Genomic DNA, 12,063 nt, shown 5'->3' with positions numbered 1-12,063 from the left:
AGCTAAAATAAAAAAAAATCTTTTATATATGTGAGTACACTGTAGCTGCGTTCAGACCAGAAGAGGGCATCAGATCCCATTACAGATGGTTGTGAGCCACCATAATGGATGCTGGAAAATGAACTCAAGACCTCTGGAAGGGCAGTCAGTGCTCTTAGCCATCTCTTCAGACCAAAGCTGTATCTTAAGCATTGAGCTTAGGGGCTGGAGAGATGGCTCAGCCGTTAAAGGTTAGGCTCACAACCAAATATATAAGCATTGAGCTTAGGCACTGAGGCAGTGTCGCGTACAATCCGTTTCGTTTGTGTAGGGAACCAGGTTCGCGGCGGTCGAGCTATGGGGCGTGGTCTCAGAAACAAGCTTAAGCATTTGCAACTAGTGGGCGGGGCGACGTTGCTAGTCTTATCTACACCGGGTTTTCTATTAGCGGAGGATCAGAGGGGGCGGAGACGCATGTAGCAAGGCCTATTTACTATTTACATAGGGCTTCACTACGGCCACAGCCTCACTTAGGGGCGGAGTCCGGTGGGGAGTCATTAGCATAGCCCGTTGAGGAATCATTACCAGCCTTGCCCTGGGAGGCAGAGCTTTCTAGCACTGTTCATTAGGGGCGAAGCTCCATGGGGATAGTTTACCAGCATTCAGTTTGCCCATCGCACCAAGAGCACGGATTCCCCGCCGATCGGGCTGGGCTACCACTGAGGGGCGGAGCCGCGTAGTATCTGTCTAATTTGCATATGGCTTCCCAGAAGGCCTTGCTGGTGCAGCTTCTCCCAGATGGCTACATTAATTAATTTGTAAGCTTTTACGCGCATAGATAATTATGTTCAGCGTCGTTACGAAGGGTGGCCCTTCCTTTTGACGTATAAAGACATCACTTTATATACACAAAAAAGCACAACTACTCTATGTGAAAAGTAATTATATTCCCTGCGCTTAAATATCTGAGGCGACCCACAGACGTTCGTGCTCGCTTCGGCAGCACATATACTAAAATTGGAACGATACAGAGAAGATTAGCATGGCCCCTGCGCAAGGATGACACGCAAATTCGTGAAGCGTTCCATATTTTGTCTCATCTCAATGTCACGCAATCGACCTTTGAAGTCTTCGTTCCTCCTTTAACTGCCACGTGCCAGCAGTCTTGCTGGACAAATGAATTTATTGAGCGGCTACTGCTCCCGCCAAAGAAGCTGTCAGTTTTTAGGATGCAGCAGAGAGGCCTCAGTAGCACTGAGTCCTACCGTTATGCTTACTATATACATACCTCCAGCGTGAGGGAAGGACTAAGCGACTGCTTGATGGACCAAGATGACTGTCTCTGCATCCGGGCTGGGCAGCCAGGAAAAGGGAGGGGCGCTTCACCCGCTGAGCGAAGGGAACCCCTCCCTTCTAGCTTTCAGATACCCAAGAGATACCATCTTTCGTTGCCCAGAACACCTTGCATACAGTAGGCACCTAATAAATATACCAGTCTTGAAACTATTATGGAATACACTCGTCACTTGTTAGAAAATACAAAACGTCCCTGGTGACCCGAGCAGCAAAACCTAGCCTGATCTTCGTGGAGAAGCAATGGGGTCCCCTCCAGCACAGGCCAACACTTCAGCCGGTCATATTACTCATGACCAGAGCAGGCAATTTACTTTTCGAGTTTGTGGTCTTGCCTTGTAACCCTGGCTGTCCTGGGATTTGTTGTGTAGATCAGGCTGGCCTCATATTCACAGTGCTCCTCCTGCCTCTGCCTCCGGAGTGGTGATCTCAAAGGCGTGGTCACCACACCCACAGCAGAAGCACTACCACACAAACGCCAGGCACTGCAGAGACGCCCTGTCCCCGGGGAGGTGTTGCCCTAGCAGGGAGAGTCATTCTGGGGGCCAGCCGGGTTCCAGCAGCTAGAGCCAAAATTCTTGATTTTTGAGATCTATGCCAGCCACCCCAAGAGGACTTTGCAAATATTAACTCACCTGGTTTTCAGACAAGGAGCCTGGAGTCCAGGGAGGGTTGATAAATACTTAGTGTCACACAGTGAAATAGGGAAGGGGGATTTTTTTTGTTTGTTTGTTTTTTTGTTTTCAACACAGGGGTTCTGTGTGATTCTGGCTGTCCTGGAACTCACTCTGTAGAGCAGGTTGGCATCGAACTCACAGAGAATCGACTGCCTCTGCCCCCCAGAGTGCTGGGATTGAAGACGTGTGCCACCACCACCCAGCTACACGGAATTTTAAAATTCCATTCATTTGAGATCTCAGTCCAGGATCTCGGGTTCTGGGGTGTCCTCGTTTTCGTTCTTGGGGTCGTCAGTCACAGAGCAGCGGGAACAGGGTTTGAATGTGGCGCACAGTCCATGCGACATGGAGTAGTTTTCCTTATTTTCTTTTTCAATCACTTCAAAACCCAGAAAGCTATTCTGACAGGAGGGCGTGGCTGGCCTTGCTACTGGGTGGGAACAGAGATGTGGCAATACTTCACGGCACAGTGTTTTAGTTCAAATTTCAGACCCTGCTAAGAAAATAAGAGACGCCAGACTGATTTACTCATTTTTTTAAGGCGTGCCTGTCTGTGCACGACGCGTATGCAGTACCGGCAGCGGCCAGATGGAGGCGTCCGGACCTCTGGAGCTGGAGTGCGGGAGCAGCGGGTGCTGTAATCGCTGAGCCGTGTCTCAGCGGTTAAGATTCATTTCATTTTTAAGTTTGGGGGTGTGAGAGCTGTGTCTGTGAATGCAGGTGCTCTGCAGATGGAGAAGAAAGGCGGGGAGGGTGGGGCTGGAAAGATGGCCCAGTGGTTAGAGCTCTAGCTGCTCTTGCAAAGGACCTGGGTGTGGCACCTGCAGCTGCTGTTTCAGGGCTCAGCACAGTGCCTGGACGCCCTGATACCCTGCTAAGCCTGGTGTGTATTCCGTACAGCATGACCTCTCTGACAAGTGCTTTCTTTATTCCGAAAAGGTCTTCGGTGTCCCGACAGCTGGGGCTTCCTGCCTGGTCACAGGAACCTGCACTGTTCACAGCTTGGGATTCTCTGGAGTCTGCTGCCCCACTGCACAAACTCGAAAACAACGGCAGGGCCCAGAGAGGAAGGATTTGTCCAAACCACAGAAACCCAGAGAGCTGAGAAGACAACCACCCTTCAGAAGTATCCAACTCCTACTCATGCTTCCACCCCATGGCCAAGGTCTCTCTGTCAAGCCGTGAGAGTCCTTCGAGACCCTCAGGAAGGAGTGTAGTGCCTGTGTCCTGTGGGTGGGGCACGACCCCCGACCCTCAGGAATGTCAACTACACAGGGACCAACTTGATGTAGGGTCTTCTGTAGCCCAGGTTGACCATGAACTCTGTCTGTAGCCAAAGATGACTTTGAACTCCTGATGCTGGAGGCTCGGCCTCCCAGCTCTGGATTGACAGGCGAGCGTGCATTCATTGATCCATCTACAGATGCAGGTTGAGCGCAGGCACTTACTGAAACCCCACTGTATAGCAGGACAGCCCAGGACACCTCATGACCTCATCCTGGGCCTCTCCACCCCCACAGCCTCACAGCCAGCAACCCTCAGTCCTTCTGGGAGCCCCACCCCACCCCTAACCCCACCGCCAGGCGAGTCCCTTCTCCCACTCTCCGACTTTTGCACTTGTCATCTACCAAAAAGTCGTTTCATTTTGGGTTGGGAAACTCCTACTCATCGGTCAAAGCTCCAACTCCCGAGGCCTCCTCCTCTGAGGAGCCTGCCCTGATTCCAGTCTATACCGCCCCAGCACCCCTCGCTCCCACTATGAGTTGTCGGGAGAGGGAACAAGATGCTGGAAAGTGCCGGTAGTAGCAGAGAAGGGCTCCCAACCAGATTTTAGGGTTCAGGGTCCCACCCAACAGTTCCCTGTCTCTCACTATGGTACAGGAGGAGTAAACTGAAGCCCAGGCCACTCGCTGCCTCAGTTTCCCGTAACTCCAAAGGCAACCGTGGGCCCCTCCTGCCCGGCCGGGATGCTGGGGTGGCTCCGGCGGGCGGGGGTCCCGTCGGCCGAGCGGGGCTCAGGAAGTCGCGGCCACAGGAATTCGGCGCTTCCACGCCTTATAAGGGCATTTGCCCCGCCAGCCAATCGGCGGCGGGGGCGGCGCTCAGCCCTGTCCCGGGCCGTTCGCCCGCAGCCGGTCCCTCTGCCGGTCCCTCTGGTCTGCCTGTCCCGCGCCAGGGTCCCGCGCCATGAGCTCCACGCAGTTCAACAAGGGTCCGTCCTACGGGCTCTCGGCCGAGGTCAAGAACCGGGTGAGTGGGCGCGGGGTCCCGCCAGCCTCGAACGCACAGACCGATGCAGGAGCCGGGCTAGCCTGGCTTTGCTTTACCCTGACATCCGGAGGGTCTGGGGATGCTGTGGGGAACTGTGGCGTCTGGGAGGCTTGGGACCCATTTTATCCGCATCCCAGGGTGTCTCCTCCAGCCTCGCCCTGAACCTCTGGGTCCCGCCACCCCCGCCCCCTGACTTCTTGCACTCTGAGTTCCTTGAAGGATGAGTTAAAGCCTGGGAGAGAGAAAGTGAGCGCAAGTGAGCGAGCCGGGGGTTTGAGAGTACCCCCTCCCCCTGAGGCCCCATCTTCATTACCTGTCGAAACTTCCCGTTTCATCAAGCCACTTAAGTTGGGGACAGGGAAGGGGGCGGGGCCGGTGGCTTTCTTAGCAGGGTGTGGCTCCCTTCCAGGACTCTCTCTCTCTCTCTCTCACACACACACACACACACACACACACACACACACCCCTACACCTGGGAAAAGGCTCACTGAGATGAACCTCAAACGCAGGAGGATAGTGATGTCACTAGTTTCAGAGGGACATCTGGAGAGGCACACACCACGGTGCCCTGAGCCCATGAGGGAGACACTGATTCCAGACTTAGGGGGCTCAGGCCTGACATCAGGCCTGACATCCTGAAACCTTCCAGATAGATCTGCCGACCAAACATACACACACCCGGCACCTGGGAATGCAAATTTCACACTCAGCAAAGCCAGCAAAGCCGAGCAACCTGCCTAGGCCTGCTGAAGCTACGAGCCCGACCCACCACCGCCTGGCACTAGCCAGGTCCCCACCAGTGACACGAGAAGCATACTTACCTCATGCCACCCGTGTTGCTATCCTCAGCCTGGTAGAGACAAGCTGCTATTTCAGTTCCCATCTCGAGCTCAGAGAGGTTGCGCTAGCTCCCCAGAGACACACAGCATGCGCAGGTCTGATGGCCCTGCCCAATTCCTACAGAGCGGGTTGGACACCTCAGAAAGTGAAAGAAAGAATGGGAAAAGGCCCGAGGATAGAGCTTTAGGAGCTGGGTGGGGCCAGGGACCGGTCAGCACCTGCTGCACGGGGAGGGGGAGGACGGGGGGGGGGCGAAGGATGAGGTCTCAGACTCTCAGACTCCCTCTGACTGGGGAGCTGTTGGGAAATGGAGTGGCCTCGAGCAGCCTGCAGGGGTCACAGAAGGGTTGCGTCTTCACTGGGAGGGGGAGACCCGGAGACTTTTCTGCCGGACCTTCGTGCCTCAGTTTCTCCCCTGGCTGATTCATATCCGGTGGAGCTTTGTTCAGTCCGGTTGGAGAGTCTGGCCACTGGGGAACAGCTGGTCTTCATTTAGACCGGGGAGGCCACCGCATTCCTGGTAGTTTGTGGCCGCCGGGCAGGAATGCGCTGAAGGGCAGTGGGGGAGGGAGGTAGCCGCAGCGGGCCGGACTGGGACCCTGCCTTCCTCCGTGGTCCTCAGAGTGGCTAGGGACGTGGCACAGCTGGACCAGGCATGCCTGGCATCACTGACAGACCCCTCCTCCCCTCTGGGCTGTCCTCGCTTATTCCTGTGGGAAAGGGTGGCTCCTAGTCGTGGGAACAGCTGGCCCGGCCACCCCTGCACCCAGCTAATCCCACTTCAAAGGGTTTGAAAAGTCAGGAAGGGGGAAAGGGGCTCCTGACACCAAACTCTTACACAAATCGGCCCAGATAAGCAAAGTAAATTAGCAGCTAGAGAGGTGGTGAGAGCACCCTGCTCTTCCGAAGGACCCAGGTTCAATTCCCAGCACCCACATGATAGCTCACAACTGTTTGTAACTCCAAGATCTGATACCTTCACACAGACATATATACAGACAAAGCACTAATGCACATAAAATAAAAATTAACAAAAGAGGGGCTGGAGAGATGGCTCAGTGGTTAAGAGCACCCGACTAAGGGGTTGGGGATTTAGCTCAGTGGTAGAGCGCTTGCCTAGCAAGCGCAAGGCCCTGGGTTCGGTCCCCAGCTCCAAAAAAAAAAAAAAGAAAGGGGGAAAAAAAAAAGAGCACCCGACTACTCTTCCAAAGGTCCTGAGTTCAAATCCCAGCAACCACATGGTGGCTCACAACCATCTGTAATGGGATCTGGTGCTCTCTTCTGGAGTTTTTTTTTCTTTCTTTTTGTTCTTTTTTTCGGAGCTGGGGACCAAACCCAGGGCCTTGCGCTTCCTAGGCAAGCGCTCTACCACTGAGCTAAATCCCCAACCCCTCTTCTGGAATTCTTAATCATAATAAATAAATAAATCTTTAAAAAAAATTAACAAAAGAAAAAGGAAAGGGTACACTCCTTGAATCCCGACAGAGGCAGGTGGATCTCTGGGTTTGAGGCCTGGTCTATAGAGTGAGTTCCAGGACAGGACAGAGAAACCCTGTCCTGAAAGAAAGGAAGAAAGAAAGGAAGAAAGGAAGAAAGAAAGAAAGAAAGAAAGAAAGAAAGAGAGAAAGAAAGAGAGAAGAAAAGGGAAACTGAGGCTTGGAGAGCTGAGGTTTCTTCACTGTGCCCACAACGGATGACGGGTAGGAAGTGAGTGCCCGAGGAAAGTGAGTATTTAGGGACAGACCTCCTGGGGAGGTCAGCTAGCTGGAATATTCCTCAGCCATGAAAAAGAACAGGTCTCTACAATGTCAGTAGAGAACCTTCTGGATGCTGTCCTCAGCCTGGTGCCAAAGCCCTCTGCCCTTCTAGAAGTGCCTGGATGCTGTGAGGATGGACTGGCGCTGGGCCAGTAGCTCAGCTGGTGTAGTGCTGACCTAACATGCACAGGGTGTCCTTTTCATCCCCAGCATACCAAGGTGACACGTGTCATCCTGCTCCAGGGAGGTGGTGGCAGGAGGTCAAGGTCAGTCTGGGCTTCTTGACCCGGCGGTCTCTGGCCCCATCTATGGACACTCTCCCAGGCCCTACCTCAGACCTACGCTCTTTCTCCTCCAGCTCCTGTCTAAATATGACCCCCAGAAGGAAGCTGAGCTCCGGAGCTGGATAGAAGGACTCACGGGCCTCTCCATTGGCCCTGACTTCCAGAAGGGTCTGAAAGATGGGGTTATCCTATGCACGTGAGTGTTCATCAATGTGCACAGACACCGCCCCTGAGCTCACCGCCATGCACGGCTGTTGTGTGTTCTGTTTCTGGTTTTTTCTTTTTCTTGTCTTATTGCAGTCTCTCTCTCTTGCTTTACATTCTCTTTTTTCATTGTGTTGCCTTTTTATTTTATTCTTTAAGGTTTAGTTCATTTTTATTTGTATCTGTGCATGTGTGCCCCCCCACTCCCCACTGCCCCACCTCTACCCCCACCCTCACCCCCACCCCAGGTCTATGTGCACATGACTGCACTTTCCTCAGAGGCCAGAAGAGGGCGCTCCAATCCCTGAGAGCTGGCCGTTCTGACGTGTGTGTGTGTGTGTGTGTGTGTGTGTGTGTGTGTGTGTGTGTGTGTGTGTGTGTGTGTGTGTGCTGGAAATTGATTCCAGGGCCTAGCACTCTTGACCCCTGAGCACTCCGTCCAGCCCCTCCTTGCCTTTTCTTGCTGTTTTGCTTGGTTTCTAGTCGCATCTCTGTCCGGGTCTGGTGTTTCTTTCCTGTCTTGCATTCTCTACATGCCCCAGCTCTTAGCATTCCCACCCTAGGCTTGTTTCTCTTCCCTGTTTCAGTGGATAACGCTTCTGGAAATTTCTCCATCTTGCGAGCTTTGCATGTTTGGATAGTCCACAATTGTGCACATGAAAAAAGTTAGAATCAAAATTCTCACATTTCCCCAAAACTCCATGGTTTAAGATTGCATTCCTAGCAGCCAGTAGCAGCAGCTTTTGCTTGGTCGGCAAAAGGGAAACTGAGGCTGGGTAGAGGTGTTGAGGTTTCCAGGGAAGGGCTGAGGATAGGACACCAATGGAAGGTCCTGGGTTATCTCTTCTCAGACTCATGAACAAGTTGCAGCCGGGCTCCGTCCCCAAAATCAACCGCTCTATGCAGAACTGGCACCAGGTGAGGGGCTGGTGAGTAGAAGGGAGAGCAGGGGACATGGCCCGTACAGTCCGTGTGTAGCTGGACCAGCTCACCCCCATCCCCTTACCTCCTCCCAGCTAGAAAACCTCTCCAACTTCATCAAAGCCATGGTCAGCTATGGCATGAACCCCGTGGACCTGTTTGAAGCCAACGACCTGTTTGAGAGTGGGAATATGACACAGGTGCAGGTGTCTCTGCTTGCGTTGGCGGGAAAGGTAAGGCCCAGGTGGGCAGCCACGTGGCCAGAAGGCTGGTATCAAGGAGTAAAGGGAGCAGACAAACATGGGTCACTCCAGCCTGGCAAGGTGGTGCATGCCTTTAATCCCAGTGTCGGGGAGACAGAGGCAGGTGAATCTCTGTGATCGAGGCCACCCCCCTCTACAGAGGATGTTCTGGGACAGCCAGGGCTACACATTGAGACCCTGTGTCAAAAAAACAACCCAACAAAAACAGTTACTCTGCCTGATGCCAGAAGTGGGGAGGAGGGAGAATTTGCTGTCTGGAATCTACCACCTTTCAACAGTTGGGGAGGTGGGTGAGACCTGTGTTTAAGGCCGAGGGAACAGCAAAGCTTCGGGATATGAAGTGTGGAGTGTGTAGGAAGCAGGGAGGAGCTCAGAAGTTCCCATGTCGGAGTTGGGGGTCTGAGGGCAAAGCCAGACACCCGGGGGGTGGGGATGGAGGTGGGGGTGCTTGTATCTACTGCCGGCTTCCGTCACCAGGCCAAGACCAAGGGGCTACAGAGTGGTGTGGACATCGGGGTCAAATATTCAGAGAAACAGGAGCGAAACTTTGACGATGCCACCATGAAGGCCGGCCAGTGCGTCATCGGGCTGCAGGTTGGTCTCAGAGACTGGACTGGGCCCTGACCCCTTGGACTCCAGGGAAGGTTTGGGGCCTGGTGCAGTAGCCTAACCCACCTACTCCCCCCTGCAGATGGGCACCAACAAATGTGCCAGCCAGTCCGGCATGACAGCCTATGGTACCAGGAGACATCTCTACGACCCCAAGAACCACATCCTGCCCCCCATGGACCACTGCACCATCAGCCTCCAGATGGGCACCAATAAGTGTGCCAGCCAGGTGGGTGATGCCACCTCACCCTGGGGGATGCTACCCTCAACACTGTGCATGCTCGTAGAAGTGACAACCCCACCCTCTGCCTCAGTTTCCCCCAAATGGCCACCCTCATCTGATACTGTAACCTTTTTGTTAAGTTGAGTGGCTGTGTGCCCTGAGGTTTGGGGGACATTAGCACGGCATAAACTGCGTATGCACACACGTCAGCCTCAGAAAGCAGGAGGATCAGGAGTTCAGAGCCATCCTCAACTGCGTAATGAGTTTGAGGCTAGCCTGTGCTACATGAGGCCAAGTCTTAAAGAAACAGAAGAAGGTGTTGTCTCAGCTCTGGAAGCCCTGTAGAGAATGGCAGAGGGCACTGAATGGATTAAGTGTTCGCCTTCGGGGGCTGGAGAGATGGCTCAGCAGTTAAGAGCACCCGACTAAGGGGTTGGGGATTTAGCTCAGTGGTAGAGCGCTTGCCTAGCAAGCGCAAGGCCCTGGGTTCGGTCCCCAGCTCCAAAAAAAAAAAAGAAAGGGGAAAAAAAAAAAAGAGCACCCGACTATTCTTCCAGAGGTCCTGAGTTCAATTCCCAGCAACCACATGGTGGCTCACAACCATCTGTAAAGAGATCCGATGCCCTCTTCTGGTGTGTCTGAATAAGTAGATTGTACTTATATATAATAAATGAATAAATCTTTAAAAAAAAAAAGTGGTCCCCAGCTCCGAAAAAAAAAAAAGTGTTCTCCTTCTGAGCCCCACTCCCTTTCTCCCATTTGCAGGTGGGCATGACAGCACCAGGGACCCGGAGGCACATCTATGACACCAAGCTGGGCACCGACAAGTGCGACAACTCCTCCATGTCCCTGCAGATGGGCTACACACAGGGCGCCAACCAGAGCGGCCAGGTCTTCGGACTGGGGCGGCAGATATATGACCCCAAGTATTGCCCACAGGGCTCTGCAGTTGACGGGGCTCCTACCGGGGGTGATGGCCAAGGCGAGGCCCCTGAATACCTGTCCTACTGCCAGGAGGAAGCCAGCTACTGAGCACCCAGGGGTGCCAGCTCCCCGCCTTGCATCAGCAGCCCTGTGTGGGTTTGGGGGTTTTCATTGTGTTGTTTTGTGTTTTGAAACTGGTCATCTCTTTGTAGCTATCTCTGGCCTGGAACTCATGCAATCCTTCTGCCTCAGCTTCCTGAGGACTGGGGTGACAGCTCCCTCCTCACCCACCATGCCTCGCTTCCTTCCCAGGACTGACCCACCAGGCAGGGAACATGGGTTTCCTTGGTGGGATAGCGAGGCAGTGCATTTCCTAGTGGGAGGGGCGGTGGGAGGTGCCGGCCCAAAGAGCTTTCGGTTTTTTCCTCTCTTTTACATGGTTTTTGTGGTTTGTGAACCAAGGAAATTACAGGCAGTTTCTTTTTTTTTTCTTTTTTTTTTTTTTTTCTTTTTCGGAGCTGGGGACTGAACCCAGGGCCTTGCACTTGCTAGGCAAGTGCTCTACCACTGAGCTAAATCCCCAACCCCTACAGGCAGTTTCAATGAAAGAAGAGAAGGAATTTTGTGCTTTGTTTGCTCCCAAAGGTATCGGGTTCACCAGGCTTTAATATACTGCGGGCATTCCGAGGGATTAAATTTGCTTTCCCAACACCCTCAGACTTCACCCTCCTGTGCCCAGTGGGGAAACTGAGGCAAACCCCAGTACCTGCAGCCAGCCCTCCCTCGTCCCTCTGGTCTATGAAGGTCTCAGTTTTCCCTGCATCCCTGAGCAAGCCCAATTAGCTGTGCTAGGTCCCTGGGTCTCTGAAAATGCCCCACGTGACCATGTGACCCACAGGGGCCCCTGCGCTGCCAGATAATGTGAAATTCCCTGTGTGGACCAAAAAAATAAATAAATAAATAAATAAATAAAATAAAAATAAAACCTCCTTTTCTAAGAGTAAAGCGTATTCCTGAAGTTGGTGGTGGTGGAGGGGGCTGTTTCGAAGCAGGAGGGGGAGGAGGAGAAACAGGCAAGATTGAATGAATGATTTGAGGTCAGGACTACAGTGGAGGAAGAGGCTGTCTCCCTCAACAGCTTTCTTACTTTCACCCTTGCCAGGGCCTTCAGAACTCCAGACTGCCACACCCCTCCCTCTATGCTCACTACTCTGTGCTCTATGCTTTATGAAATAAGCCATTTTTTTCCCACGGTAGGAAACGTCTGGGAATTTTGCCTACAATCCGGGCAACTATTGGCTTTAACAAATATGGGGCTGCCACCTGATTCTGAAATCGTCTAGACCAGAGGACGTCATTAAAATGAATGTGTGGGTGAATGCTTGGATGTCGTTGGACTCCTACTTTGTGGATGAGCTCACGGAGGCTGTGTGGTACAAATCTTGCTGGTGGCAGGAGATGGGACAGGAAATAAAGGACCCTGCGCAACCCGTCTGACCTAGGTGTCAATCTTGCTGTCCTAAATGTGGTCTTTGCCTGAGGCCCTACATGATGGTAGGTAAGAACAGACTCCAGGAAATGGTCCTCTGACCTCCACAGACATGCCATGCATGCATGTGTCCTACCCTAATAAACACATTAACTAAATTTAAAAACAACGGTTACTTGTGGTGGCACACGCTTTTAATCCCAGCACTCAGGAGGCGGAGGCAGGGGATCTCTGTGAGACCAGCCTGCTCTGAACAGTGACTTTCAGCC

The 12,063-nt window shown here is 53.0% G+C and overlaps 1 protein-coding gene and 1 non-coding gene across 2 annotated transcripts; both read left to right on the top strand.

The window, feature by feature from the left end:
- Positions 1-966: 966 nt before the first annotated feature.
- On the top strand, positions 967-1,073 carry LOC120094051 (U6 spliceosomal RNA). The gene has a single exon (XR_005487727.1). It is a non-coding gene; the product is annotated as a U6 spliceosomal RNA (small nuclear RNA).
- Positions 1,074-4,133: 3,060 nt separating this feature from the next.
- Positions 4,134-11,305, top strand: Cnn2 (calponin 2). The gene is made up of 7 exons (NM_001399010.1): positions 4,134-4,259; positions 7,236-7,357; positions 8,217-8,283; positions 8,382-8,519; positions 9,027-9,143; positions 9,241-9,387; positions 10,147-11,305. Exons 1-7 carry the CDS (start codon positions 4,197-4,199, stop codon positions 10,411-10,413), a joined length of 921 nt encoding a protein of 306 aa, NP_001385939.1. The 5' UTR covers positions 4,134-4,196; the 3' UTR covers positions 10,414-11,305.
- The last annotated feature ends 758 nt before the right edge of the window (positions 11,306-12,063 follow it).

Source organism: Rattus norvegicus, chromosome 7 (assembly GCF_036323735.1).
Source record: "Rattus norvegicus strain BN/NHsdMcwi chromosome 7, GRCr8, whole genome shotgun sequence".
Lineage (NCBI taxonomy): Eukaryota > Metazoa > Chordata > Mammalia > Rodentia > Muridae > Rattus > Rattus norvegicus.
The sequence above is the reverse complement of the archived record's forward strand: the minus strand, read 5'-3'. Positions and strand labels throughout refer to the sequence as shown.